The sequence below is a fragment of the Panthera tigris genome, chromosome B4, assembly GCF_018350195.1.
Source record: "Panthera tigris isolate Pti1 chromosome B4, P.tigris_Pti1_mat1.1, whole genome shotgun sequence".
NCBI classification, from domain to species: Eukaryota; Metazoa; Chordata; class Mammalia; order Carnivora; family Felidae; genus Panthera; species Panthera tigris.
Window position 1 is genome coordinate 26,945,428 of NC_056666.1, and position 13,651 is coordinate 26,959,078.

Here is a 13,651-nt window from a genome sequence, read left to right on the forward strand (position 1 = left end):
CTCTGCCTTCAAGATTTTATGTCATTTTACTGTCAGTTCATAGGTGTTTTGGGAGGGGGTGAAGATAGATGCTTGTGTTCGTTTCATCATGTTCACCCCATAGCATGTGCTCATAACTGGCATATAGGCTCCCTCCGAGGGAGGCTGAGTGTCACTGGAGCATATGGCATGGTGGGAGGAGCAGGTAGAACTTCACCTGTCTGTTGATTAGCATAAGTGATTAATAGGGAACAGTCTATATTATAGATGTACGTATGTGAAGAATAGTGTCTAAGTATGAGTCGCATTCTGGAGTTGAGTGAGCTACAAGACAATCAGTAAAGCTACTTTGAAACACGGATATAACCATAACACTTACACTCTTCTCAAGGTTACATCCAGGTACTTGAGAGGCAGTTGCTTGGATGTGCATTCTCAAAAAGGGTTCTGGGTGGGTGGGTTAGAAGGAAGCAAACTGCCAGTGTGTCTAATGTCTAAGTGTATAGGACTCCCTGCCCCGTATTCAGCAGCCTGCGTTAATTAGTACAGCAGGGATCACCTTTTTGCTTATCCCATTTAATTACTACTGACCTCTGGAAGGTTTGGACCTGTTAATAGTTATAATAGAAGCTGAATATAGTTATGCGATTTTTAGGTATTCAAGTTTTGCTCCAGCTCCTCGTAAAAAACCAGGACATCATAAAAGATTTGTTATCAAAGAAAAAAAATAGTAAGCCTTCATATGAACTTTATGCCTGTTATGTCCCTAATATTCGTGCCTCTCAACTTCAGGTTACTTATTAGAAATGCATGTAGCTGGCACAATGTAGATTTTGCTCATTTGACCAGAAAGATTAACATAAACAATCACACAGCCCGTAGACAGGATTACCTGTACTGCAGCCCCTGGGTAAGTGCCAGTAGTGATCTCTGTGACTAATTATGAGTTACTATAGTGTGGATATTAGTACCCTGAAAAAATGTGGGTAAGTTTATCGATCTGGCTGTGGCTGCGAGAACATTATTCAGTGAATTTCATTCGTCATGTGTACTCTGCTGAAAGAGTAATTGACGTACCAATCGGTGAGGCTCTAAGGTTTCCCAAGGAAGCCAGAAAATCAAATTTAGTAAATGCATAACCTTACTTTTTCATAGTTTTTAAGTTCACTTAAGGTGAAGTTGAAGGAATGTGTCATCAAGCTCCTAATATGAGTTAAGTTGCTTATTACATGGCTATTTTCCTTACAACTGAGAGAGTTTGTATTTACTTATTAATTTTTGCCAGTGTTTCATATAATACTTTTAAGAAGAAAGTGCCACAGGTTTAAACTAATAGTGATAGGGCTTCCTGTGTCAGAATAGGTTGAGAATAATTTTTTCCTTTTTTTTAATGTTTATTTTTGAGAGCCAGAGTGCATAAGTGGGGGAAGGGCTGAGAGAAGGAGACAGAGGCTCTGAAGCGGGCTCTGCACTGACAACAGAGAGCGCGATGTGGGGCTCGAACTTGCAACCCGTGAGGTCATGATCTAAGTTGAAGTCGGATGCTTAACTGAATGAGCCACCCAGGCACCCTGAGAATCATTTTTCTAAGGCAGCACTATCCAATAGAACTTTCTATGATGATAGAAGTGTTCTGTATCCATGTTGTACATAGGGTAGGTGCTGGTCACTTGTGGCTCTTAGGCCTTTGGAATATGGTTAGTGTGGTCCAGGGACTGAATATTTTATTTTAATAGCCACCCGTGGCTGGTGACTGTTATATTGGACTGCGTAGATGTTGTCTGGGTGTTACAGTAAACAATGGGGGACAGACAAAGGAGGGGAGAGCCTTGGCCGCCAGGCTGCTAGGTTCAAATGCCTTAGGGATTTTGAAAAAACAAAGATGGTCCTATCTTAAATCAGAAGATACTTTTTTTTCCTTCAAGTTTTAATGCTTTCTGTTAAAAAACCCTTTTAGTGAAGAGCAGTGGTCACAGAGACAGCTTAGCCCTAGAAATATTTTGACATGGAGCTCATTTTTCTATGGTAGGAATGCTTTAATTGGACATACATTCCTGAGAAACTAAAAGAACATCGACATATGTGACTGGCACTCTTGTCACAAGAAATATAACCTATTGATAGTGTAAAAGAATAAAACATGTGTCTGGGTCCCATAAAAAACCTAAGTGTAACTGTGTACAAGTTCTTCAGGGTACTATAAATTATTAAAATTAACATGTTAGGATCTAGAATAATTTTTGAGAAATTACATTCGTAACCCAGGTCTACCCAAAAAATGCCAACACCACACACACACAAAAAGACAAAAATTTGAAGGACCCTTATTTATCTCTTTCTAATTTCTATATTTAATCCCCCTGCTGGGGATCATAGGCATTCATTGATCATTCACATTACTGGTTATGTGCCTGCTGTATGCTAGACACTTGTTGTAGCTGGACTAGGTGTGGGGAGGGGGAATAATGAATAGAACCATGACATTTGTCATCCCAGAGTGGGGTAGGGGAGTGGAAAGTGTGCCTGCAGTCACAGTGCAGTCAGACAAGTGCTCATGGGGCACAGGACAAGGACGGCCCACTTGGAATTAGGAAATGCTTTCAGACGAGGCGGCTGTTAATTAGATTTTTGAAGAGTGGGCATTTGCCTGCTGATTGTACAGTGGAATGTAGATTAGAATGGCTGAGGGATTTCATGGTGGCTGTATATTTATCATGAGGGAAGGGATTACTTCTGAAGGTACAAATACTATTAGAAAAGGTGAATGCTAACGTCCAGTATGCCATTTACTATGTGGTGGTTCTGGTTGCTAGATCACTGCATTTTAGAACTTGCCAGAGGTTGTTCAAAACTCTCAGAGCATTCAGTTTGTGTCACCGATGAATTGTTGAAAATAATATGCATGAAAGGGTGGTAAGGACGGAAATGGAGAGGAGATTAAATATTATTGTTAAAAAAATAGAGCCAAGATTAGAGTTGGTGAAAGATGGGAACTGTCTGCATTTTCATGTATAACTGAGAAGCTGTTTCCTGAAAAGATAGATTAAGAGTCATTGGGTTGTTGATAGACAGTTCTAGTGTGATAAAAAAAAAAAAAAATGTAATGCTAATTTTGTTGTACTATAATTAGTCTCAAATCTTTTTTTAATGGAGTTTTAAGACCTATTAACTGTAAACATACGTAGCATTGACTAATGATAGGACACATTGATCTGTAACTTTGATTTAGTTAATTCTGAATTTCTCTTCTGAAGTAGGCCAATATGTTTGAAATAGAGTGTGAAATATTTTCCATTTCTGTTTATTTAAGACGCAGAAGATAAATGTGTAATAGAAGGCCACAACTGTACCTTTGTTCGTGACTTGAATAAAATTAAACCTTCGGGAAACACAGAAACACTAGGTAGGTGTTTTCTTTCTCTGTTTGCGGTTTTTTTGAATTGAAATAGACCTTCCTCTTATTCTCCTTGTTTTATTTTCTTGCAGAATTACTACTGAAAGAATTTTTTGAATATTTTGGAAATTTCGCTTTCAATAAAAATTCCATAAATATCCGACAGGTAAATAATATTTTAATATTTGGTGATTCAGTATCTGGTCTTCTGCTGTACTAATACTGAATTAGTTTAGTTTACAAAGTACTCTAATGTGTTACTGTATTTCAACTCTGCAGTAATAGATACTAATAAGGAAATTGAAGCCTGTAGGAGCTGCCTAACTTGAATAAGATCAGTCACCTAATTATTTGGAAGAGCAAAAGCCAGCTCTTTCAGCATCTAATACTACATCCTTCAAAATACAGAATATATTCTAAAAATGTTTCTGGAAAACATAATTTTATATACAGTTCTTTTTTTTTTTTTTTTTTTTTTTTTTTCTGAGAGAGCAAGCACAAGCAGGGGAGGGGCAGAGAGCAGGAGAGACAGAATCTCTAGGAGGCTCCACACAATCAACGCAGAGCCCGAGGTGGGGCTCGAACTCCAGAACTGTGCGCGGTCATAACCTGAACCAAGATCGAGAGTCTGACTGAGCCACCCAGCACCCCTATAGTTTTTTTTTTTTTTTTTTTAATTTTTATTTGAGAGAGAGAGAACGAGAGAGAGAACGAGAACAAGTGGGGGAGGGGCAGAGCAAGAAGGAGAGAGAACCTTAAGCAGGCTCCAGACGCAGCTCAGAATCCGATATGCAGCTTGATCCCAGGATCCTGGGATCATGACCTGAGCAGAAATTGAGAGTCAGACCCTCAACCAACCGAGCCACCCAGGTGTCCTTATACAGTTCTTTCTAAACTGCTTTTGTGTTCGTGGAAGAAGTAGGATAACACAGCCATGGAGGTTTTAGTGATTCTGTCAGTTTGAGCCCTAAATTTATTTAGGGAAATGAATTTATGATTTTGGTTCATCTGAGTAGCTGGAATGATAGACATTTTTCTAAAACAAGAAAATCTAGAGCAGAACCCTAGGCAAAATTTGTTCATGGTGCGGGATACTTGAGGTAGCTCTCTGGGTTTGTGTTTAGCATTTGGGTACTTAATTATAACCATTGTAAGACTGGCTACATAAAACACATCCTCAGGTATTTTTTTCTGTTGTTTCTTTAGCTCGCCTTTGTTCATTCTCGCCTAACTCTTATCCTGCTCATGGAGATTTTGTTTAACAGCAACAAAAAAAGTGTGGGGAAGGGCAGGGGAGGGGACACAGAGCTCTGAAATGCAAGCTAATATGGAGTTAGATTCCATATGAGAAAAAGGTCGCTGATCATACGAAGTTCTTTATCCTTTTTGCACTTTACCCCCAGGGCTCAAAGATGATGGATAGGCAGGACCACTGCTGGCTAGGGCATGAGAGAAGTTAGGGAATCACTAGGTGCTGCTCACATTGGGGAATCTTGGCCATTTGCTTTGGAATAGTTGAGTAATACACGTGATAGCCTTTGAAAGAGGAAAAGATTGTAGAGACTACTGCATCTGCTGGTCGTGTGATCACAGCTGTAGCATTTCTTTTACTTCTGTGAGATGTTGTCGTACCTGTTAGAGCCTCACAGAATAGAAGTTGGATCTTTAGGAATATAATAAGAAACTTCCAGTGTTTTAAAATGAAGAATGAATAATCCTTTGTTCCTTCTCTTCCTTTCTGATTTTATACTTGGGAAACATTAATTACCGTATTTAATTTAAGGATTCTAATTTTGTGTGCTTCTATTATGTTTTTAGCAAGTCTTAAAAGTAAGTGTCTTCATCTTATTTTCTGCTATTTTTCTTTGTCATTTTTTTTACCCTTCCTAGCTTTATCCTGTTAGGTAAAAATTAGGTAATTTTAAGAATACTTCTATTGGTTGACTTAGTTGAGGTGCCTCTCATCTGAGCATCATCATCCATAGCTCATAAACCTAATTTATTTTTCTCTAAAGAATAATCACAGAACTACAGTGGTAAAAAAAAAATCAGAAGTACATGTTCACATGACATGCACACATACCTGGTTCCCTTAGGAAAGAAATCCTTTACTCTGTAAAGTTCGTGCTGGGATTTTACATGTTTTTTAACATTTTATTAAAACAAATGGTTGTTCTGTCTGAGCTTTTCGTGTATTTATGCATTTCTCTTCCTTATAACAATCTATAGGGAAGGGAACAAAACAAACCTGAATCTTCTCCGTTGCACATTCAGAATCCTTTTGAAACTTCTCTCAACATCAGCAAAAATGTAAGTCAAAGCCAGCTACAAAAATTTGTTGAACTGGCCAGAGAAAGTGCCTGGATTTTAAATCAGGAAGATAAAGACCGGCCTTCCTCATCGAGGAGTCAGCCCTGGGGGCTGGCGGCCCTGCTGTTGCCGTCTGTCGTGAACAGCGCGTCTCTCGCCAAGAGGGTAAGGAAGAAGCCCGCAAGTGAAAGAATTAAAAGCCTGCTGGAATCCATAAAAAGTAGCGGTCCAGAAAATGCCACCTGCACCAACGGGAAAAGAACAGTTAGTACTCAGGCATGATGGCTCCTCCTCCAAGAAGTGGTTTTCCCCGGTAACATGCTCCTTGGACTACCTGGAACCACTTTCCCCTGATCTTCTCATGGGGCCCCTTTCCGGTCTGAAGTTCTGGGATGGTTTCAGTCTGATAAGCCTCCTTTCCACCGGCACTCTGAGCTGTCAGCCACGAGGAACAGGTGGAAGGAGATCGGAATGTTCTTTAAATAAACTGTACAAAGAAAGCGGTAAAAATCTGGTTTCAGATCAAACCATTGTTGATCTCTACATCCGTCTCTGGGTGGAAATCATTTAAAAGGACTTCTAGATATGTACGTATGTAGTCAGTGGATACAATAAAACTTCCGAATTTGCTAGTACTCTTTAGTATGTATTTTTTATTTTTTATTCTTCAAGCAAAGTACTGTACTCTTATTCACATATACATTAAAACAGGTCGGTAGTGATTTCCAAAAATGGTCATGTTTTTAAGATATGAATGCAGACACTTCATTCACTGCATTCGAGCTATTCCAAGCCAGATCTGTAAAAATATTGGTACATTGTATTTTAAAATATTAGTCACTTTTGTTTTCAAAAATAAAACCCTGTTTCTACTATATATTTCCAATATTCTTTGACTTTTGAAACCTCCTTTCTTCCTGTTCGAAATAGAGACATATTGAAATAGAACTTCCATGACATTTCCTGTGGAATAATTTTCAGTTTTAGAAGCAAATAGTGCGGTGCTAGAAAACAGGGGACTGGAGCCAGCCTGGCTTCCTGGTAGACTGCTCAGCCTGTCTGGGGCCCCGTTGTTTCATCTGTCACGGGGGGGGGGGATGACAGTAGTGCCTACTTCACACATTGTTTTGAGTGAAGTACGTAGGAAAGTGCTAGGTCAAGAGCCTGGCACATCATACCTGTCACTTTTCTTTAGCTATTACTTTTTCATGTTTGCGGTGTGTAATTCTTGCTATTCAGAAATCAGATTTACAGTTTGTGGTGCTTTTCAAAATGGTTGCCCATCTAAATTTTAGGTCAGAAACTCTAACCTGTTTGGGGAACTCACTAATAGAATTGTTACGGAGCAAGTAACTTCTGCACCCTCATGGCTCTGCTGTTTTGATTTCACATCTGAAACCAACAAACAGGTGTCAGTGTTCTTGTATACATATGCAGTGTTCTTGTATACAGTTCTTTTAAAAGCTAGTTTTCATTTGTTCTTCAGTTAGGTTTACTCTGTTGGGCAAGAAATCTGTACTAAGAATTAAAAAGAGGTTTAAAAAGCATATTTGGTTTAGAGTTTCCAAATGAAGTGATTTTCTGTTCACAGATATTTGGACATTTTCTTTGTAAGGTTGGACATTAGACTTTTTTTTTTTTAAAGTCTAAAATGATCATTGAGGCACGTAAAATACGTGTTAACATTTTCTTTTTCTTTTTTTGTAATCTATAGAACAACTCTGACACTGTAAGTTTGTATTACCTTTCAGGAGCAGATTTAATTATGTGGGAAATTTTAATCTACAAAGATCTTCTAATACAAACTTTTAATTCTAGTTAACTGAATATACTACAAACAAATTTAATGTTTTCTCATAACTTCTCTGTATCGCCTCCCAAATTTTTAAAAAATAGTTTTATTAGATTGTAGAGATAATCTTCAGTTGCTTACCATTGCCATTGCTTAATTAAAACTGATTGCAGCAATAAGGTAAGGAAAAAGTTTTGTTCAGTATGTGAAAGACTTGATATGAGCCCACCTAGACCAGATTAATTTCAGTTCTACATTTTTCTGGATTTTATGGCCCACTGGTATCCATCTGTAATCTTAGAGGCACAAAGCCTCTAAGTGATCATAGAAGAGAAGAGAAAATACAGTTGAAGTCAGTAGGACTTCCTTCCTGCTGTCAGTTACTCCTTGCCTCTCTCTTCTTTGGCTCAAGGACTGTTGTCAGGTGAGAACAGAATTAGATGGTTTCAAGCTATGTCGTGTTCCTGGCAATTCCTCAGCCTTTAAAATACAGCTCTATTCAATTCCTTGCAGCCTGTTGGTGCCACAGTAGGGAAAGGCTACATTTGCATGTGTAGTTTAATCCAACACGGTGAACATCTGCAGCAAAGCCAGCAGAAGGAGCAGTCAAGCGGTCACAGCTTGTCCAGGTAGCAACTTTCCACTCTCCAAAGTTTGGCATTCAGTTGGTGAGTAGCTGTCATTGCGTCTCCGTCCAGTCCCTTCAGCAAACGGGGTAGGAGTGGAACATTCAAAATGCCATAGAAACGAATAAATCGTTTTTGCCTGAGGCAATCAGAAAAGGCTTTATTGATGAATAGCGTAGGTAGACCTTGAAAGAAAGATAGGTAGACTGAGAGAGGGACACAGGGCTTATTGTCCTGAAGAAAGATGACAGTTAAATAAGAGTCAGAAAGTGGGAAGTGTATTGGAGAACCGGTTTGGACCGGCTGGGTTACAGTTTTTACCATGATACTCAGAAGAGTTAAGGTTGCGTGAGATTGTGAAGGACTGTGAAAGGCAAAGTTATGGAAGTTCAGTGTATTTTCAGTGGTAAGCTGTTGAAGGTTTCTGTGTAAGAGAATAATAGAAAGGCAGTGCATTTCGACAATCTGGTGATAAGTGGTTTTGGATCACCACTCCTTTTTGCAAATTTGAGTTTCCGTGGGTCTCATCCTTAAGTTAGATAAAATTTGGCTGTTAAATTTTCCACAAAGGTCCAGAAGCTGACTCCCCTATACCTCAGAGGAGTTTTTCTTCTTAATATTCAATAAGGAAGTAAGGTTTAAGTAGTTTAAAGTTATCATCAGGAAATAATCAGGTCATGACACCCAATTTCACGTAAAGCCCTATTAATGAGAAATACTTTACAATACATACTTGGAATGACAGCATGACCAAAAATCACTTTTCAGCTTGGGGTGATGTTGGAAAATTTATCTTAGATACTTGAAAAGCTTATTTTGGTTTCATGCAGAATTCAATTATGTGTGGATACGTATTCCAAAGAATATAAACATTACAATGTTCTTCTGGAATTCCCATGGAGCAACTCCCAGAAAATGTCTATTTTAGATAGACTCTTGAATCTGTAATATGTATAATACAGGATATATAAAGTCACCACAAATTATTTAAAAATATACTGTTCATATTTTAAATACGATTCTTACGTTATCTGTAGCATGTGGATCCCACCCGCCTTTAAGAACTCTGTGGAGTCAAAGCTAGATTAAAGGTGTTATTCACTTTTTCTGTCTACTCTTAGATATACGCATTTAAACTTTTCCCCCCTGTGGTAGAGTTTCTTACTAAGCTGTTAGAATGTAGTGCTGAAACATCTTAAAAGAGAGTCGGAAAGATTCAACTTGAACAGTGAATATTCTATGAAGACAATAGAGTATGGTAAAATACCTAATTTAGAATAGGTATAAATATAAGTTACAGATGGTTATTTTTTCTGGGTTTATTTTACATTATGGCACATTGAAAACTTCAGTGGATGCTGTCAAATAAAATGGCTCAAATTAACAGAAAGATTACAGATCAGGTCTGTATTATGTTCTGTGTTACCAAAATTCTTTAATTTGTTAAATTGTTAGGTACAATGAATGTCTTATGTTTTTGAAGCTTTTCCTGTTACAAAGTTACTGGTACTCGGCTTAGATTAGTGCAGCCTAATGATTAGGGTTTTAAATAATCCTTGCTGAGGTTACACATGGACTTGGAGCGTGGTGTAAAGTAGCATATTGACATATTCTCTTCCCCAAAACTAACAGTAAAAAAGGTGCGTTATGAAGCTGGCTGATGTCGTGAGATAGAATTTGAAACTCAAAGCCTGTTTTATTTATTTGTTTTGTTCCATCTAAAATGTGTATTTGTGATTCTGTAAATACACCTATGAATATAAAACTAGCACAAGCTTCTCCTTGTTATTCTTCATTATTAACAATTAATTTTGGTGATGTAGAGGGGCTGTTAATGATTTACGTGGTAAAGTCCCTTCATGCTCCCGTCTTTCCCATTCTCTAATAGTCCCAACAGTAAATGTCTTTGGAGTTTCCCTGCTTGATTTCTTGGTGTTAGTGGTTATAAAATTCACTTGTCAGTATTGACTGGTTTCCTTCAACTTTATGTAATTGAGTTTTTTAAAAAGAGAACGAAAGCACTTTTTGCATATTTTTATATTTGATTGATCAACCTTTTTTTTTTTCTTTTTTTAAGAAGTAAGTACACTTAGAATAATGGTGAGCAGTGGCACTTAGTTTTATCTTTTGTGGACTAGTAAGATGGATTCAAATACACAGTTTTCAGATAACATCGATTTCCATAGCTTTGTCATCACTTCTGGGCACATGACCCTCAAATCATTTCTCTTTTAACACTTTGTCCCACCCTCTAGAACCTCATCTTTATTGTGCACTGGACTTTGTGCCCTAACTATCATTCTTCACCTCCAAGTCAGCCTGCGCTGTTAAAGTATCTTCTTCCTTAAAATTGGCTTACCTCATAATTTGCCCATTTCTGTTGTTGGTGTCATTATTTTGTCTGCCACTGAAGCTCAAATTCTGGGATCCTTGTAGACTCGTTCTTTTCCCCCTTCCCCTTTGTTTGACTGATCTTCTTCTATTTCCATTGCCACTAGTTTAGTTCATGTCTGTATTTCTTCTCTCCTAATTTAATGCAATAATCTATTAGCTTGTTTTTTAACCTAATGAATTCCTTCTTCTGTGTATCCACTGAAACCATTAATTTTCAAATGATTAGGATTTAAAACCATACATGTTATGGTAAATTAATATTAAATTATATGTGTGTGTTTATTTTGACTCTACAGATATTTTGGAATAGTACAGAGGTGGTTTTTTGTTTGTTTGTTTGTTTTTTAGTTATTTATTTTGAGAGAGAGAGAGAGCAGCATCACTTAATGACCTAAAAGTGTACCAGTTTTAGAAAACAGAAAACTGTCAGCCATATTTTCTTTTCTCTATTTTTTTATCCTTTTTCCCCCTCTTCATTTGTTTTTTTATTTGTTTTCTGGTTCTAGAATTTCTTCTTGGTACTTAAAAAATTGTTTTTGTTAACTTTTGGACAAAATTCTCAAGTTTGTCTGATTTTCTTGTATTAAACAGTTGCTTTAAAGTCTGTGTGTGAAAACTGGATTATCTGCTCCCCTGTGGGCCTGTTTTTCATGACGTTGATCTCTCTCCTAGTACATGGAGTTGTTATTTTGTGTGTTGACACGGTATGTGAAAGAGAGCAGAGATTATCTCTGGGAGGATGATGTTAATCTTCCTTCAGAACTGATTTAGTGTTGCTTTCAGAAGGCAGGTAGGGGTACTTCGGATCCTGAATCCCCTTAATCAAGAAAGGGCTTGAGATTTTGAAGTCGGATTCAGTTCCTGATTCTAGTTACTCTTTACTCTCAGAGTGTGTCTCCGTCCAAAGCCACAAACCTTTAGGAGAGTCCTTTCTCCTTGGAAAACCCTGAACTTCAGTTTTTGTCCCCTTTCCTGTGAGATTTTTGAAAGCTCTGCTGAGCTCTGAGTTACCTCTTCAGCAGCTGTCCCTGTGGGAACGGCAGCCCCAAATGCTAGGCTTCCCTTGTGAAAGTTTACTTCTCCACTGACCTGTGATTTTTCATTGCCATGTTGGCATTTGGATGCTTTCAAGTAACTGCTGTTGGTTTTGCCCACCTTTTCTAGTGTTCAGAGAGTTGGTGTTTATTACCTAGTCTGCCATTACTGGAACCCATTGAGTTCTTTGTGATTCCAGCTTCTCATTCCCATATAGTGTGTGTGTGTGTGTGTGTGTGTGTGTGTGTGTGTGTGTGTGTCTATTTTTAACCTTATACAAATGATGTATACTATTCATTTCATTTGCTTCCTTATAAGGAGCTTTCAGATGCAGTCTCTCACCAACATCTGTTGAGTGGGTCTTTAGGTAACTGAATACCTGGCTGGAATGAATGCCTAATTCACTACTGAGGAAACAGGGCCCTGCCAATGTTGTTTCGTGTTCTGTCTCAAAAATCAGAAATTGCTTTTATTTCTAGACTGTGATTTCCTCATAGAGGGTTTTGGGCATGCCAGTTCAAAGTTTAAATTTATGCCATGTGTGAATGCGTGCAAAATGCCCAAATAAGAATGGGGAAAATATCTTCTTTTTCCAACCATATTGAGACACCTCAAACAACTATGAAATACAATTTTTCTTCCAGTTTTCCAAAATATTTCTCTGGGTTGAGACCAAGAATGAAGTATTTTTGGCCAAAATGCTTCTTAAAATTTTTATGATTTTATAAGAAATTTTCTTTTGAACTTTAAGCATATGTTATTATCATGATCTCTTATTCATGAACACAAAAACTTCAGTGCATTTTTACATCAGTGAAATAATTTAGGTTTTCTGAATTATGAGTCAGTTATTTCTCTGATGTTTGGCCATTTCATATTTGTAGTATTTCAGCTATGTTATCAGCCTGGATTTGTTTAGGTGACAGAGAAATAGTTAAAAATAACTGTCATTGGGGCGCCTGGGTGGCTCAGTCGGTTGAGCATCCAACTTTGGCTCAGGTCATGATCTCTCACTTCAAGGGTTTGAGCCCTGTGTCCGGGTCTGTGCTGACAGCTCAGAGCCTGGAGCCTGCTTCGGATTCCGTGTCTCCCTCTCTCTCTCTGTCTCTGTCTCTGTCTCTCTCTCTCTCTCTCTCTCTCTCTCTCTCAAAAATAAATAAAACATTAAAAGAAATTTTTTAAAATTTTGAGTTCGTTTTCAACTTTGTTATAATTTGCTCCATATATTCTAACATTGCTATATTGCCAGAAACTTTCAGGTCTTTAAATATATAATAAAACTGTTTTGAAAAGTGAAATTATTTGATGTTTTTACCTTGATTGCTCTGAACAAAGACAGTACTTCAGACTTCTCCTTGATGCTTCAGGATGAAAGTTGTGTTTAGCAATATTTGAATTTAAATGTGGTTTAAAATGTTTCTTAATTCTAAAGTCCTTTGTAGTTTTTATTTTCTAAGCAATATTAGCTGTATTTGATCTTCTAGATGAAGAAAGATTTGACTATGATTAAATATGTACAGTGCCATCCTGGAATAAATTCTGTTCACAGATTAATAAAATATGTCCAGCATGATTTAGGAGAAAATATTTTAGGCCATTAAACTTAGTTACATAAGCTGCCGTCTGTTTTAAATTCTATGCAACTAAAATCTGTTTTGCTTTGTAAAAAAAAGTCCATTACACTGGGAAATGTAGAGTATTTGTTTTCCAAAACCATTAAAAGCATTCTCATTCACTCGTTTAGGAAAATTAGGAAATACTAGTTTAGCCTTTCAACTCAATGACGGTTACGATCATTGTCCAGTTTTCTTATCTGTACTTAAAAGCCTAAAGAACACACTGATAATTGATTTGGCTACATGCTTTTTTTAGTACCTCTGTGGTTCAAACGCTATTCTTTTCTCTGATATGGGGTAACTATAAAGTAAAGGAATCTTTACTTACAAGTAAAGGCACGGTACCTGGCATATATTGGGTAATCAGTTAATTAATTTCTCCCCCAAGCGCCACCACACACACATCTTAGCCCATGATTTTAAATGTATTAAGATACACAAATAGTATCAAGAAAAATATGAGCTCAGCTTCCATTTAAATCTTTAAACCTCTTTCTCTAAAAGC

General features: G+C 37.4%; 1 protein-coding gene across 1 annotated transcript in view; it reads left to right on the top strand.

Moving 5' to 3' along the window:
* LOC102961534 (mitochondrial poly(A) polymerase) overlaps positions 1–6,318 on the top strand; it is a 31,996-nt gene extending 25,678 nt beyond the window's left edge. The window contains exons 7-9 of the mRNA XM_007092747.3: positions 3,290–3,382; positions 3,466–3,539; positions 5,603–6,318. Of these exons, the coding sequence (XP_007092809.2) occupies positions 3,290–3,382; positions 3,466–3,539; positions 5,603–5,965 (530 nt within the window). The 3' untranslated portion in view covers positions 5,966–6,318. The remainder of the gene's footprint in view (positions 1–3,289; positions 3,383–3,465; positions 3,540–5,602) is intronic.
* Positions 6,319–13,651: the final 7,333 nt, after the last annotated feature.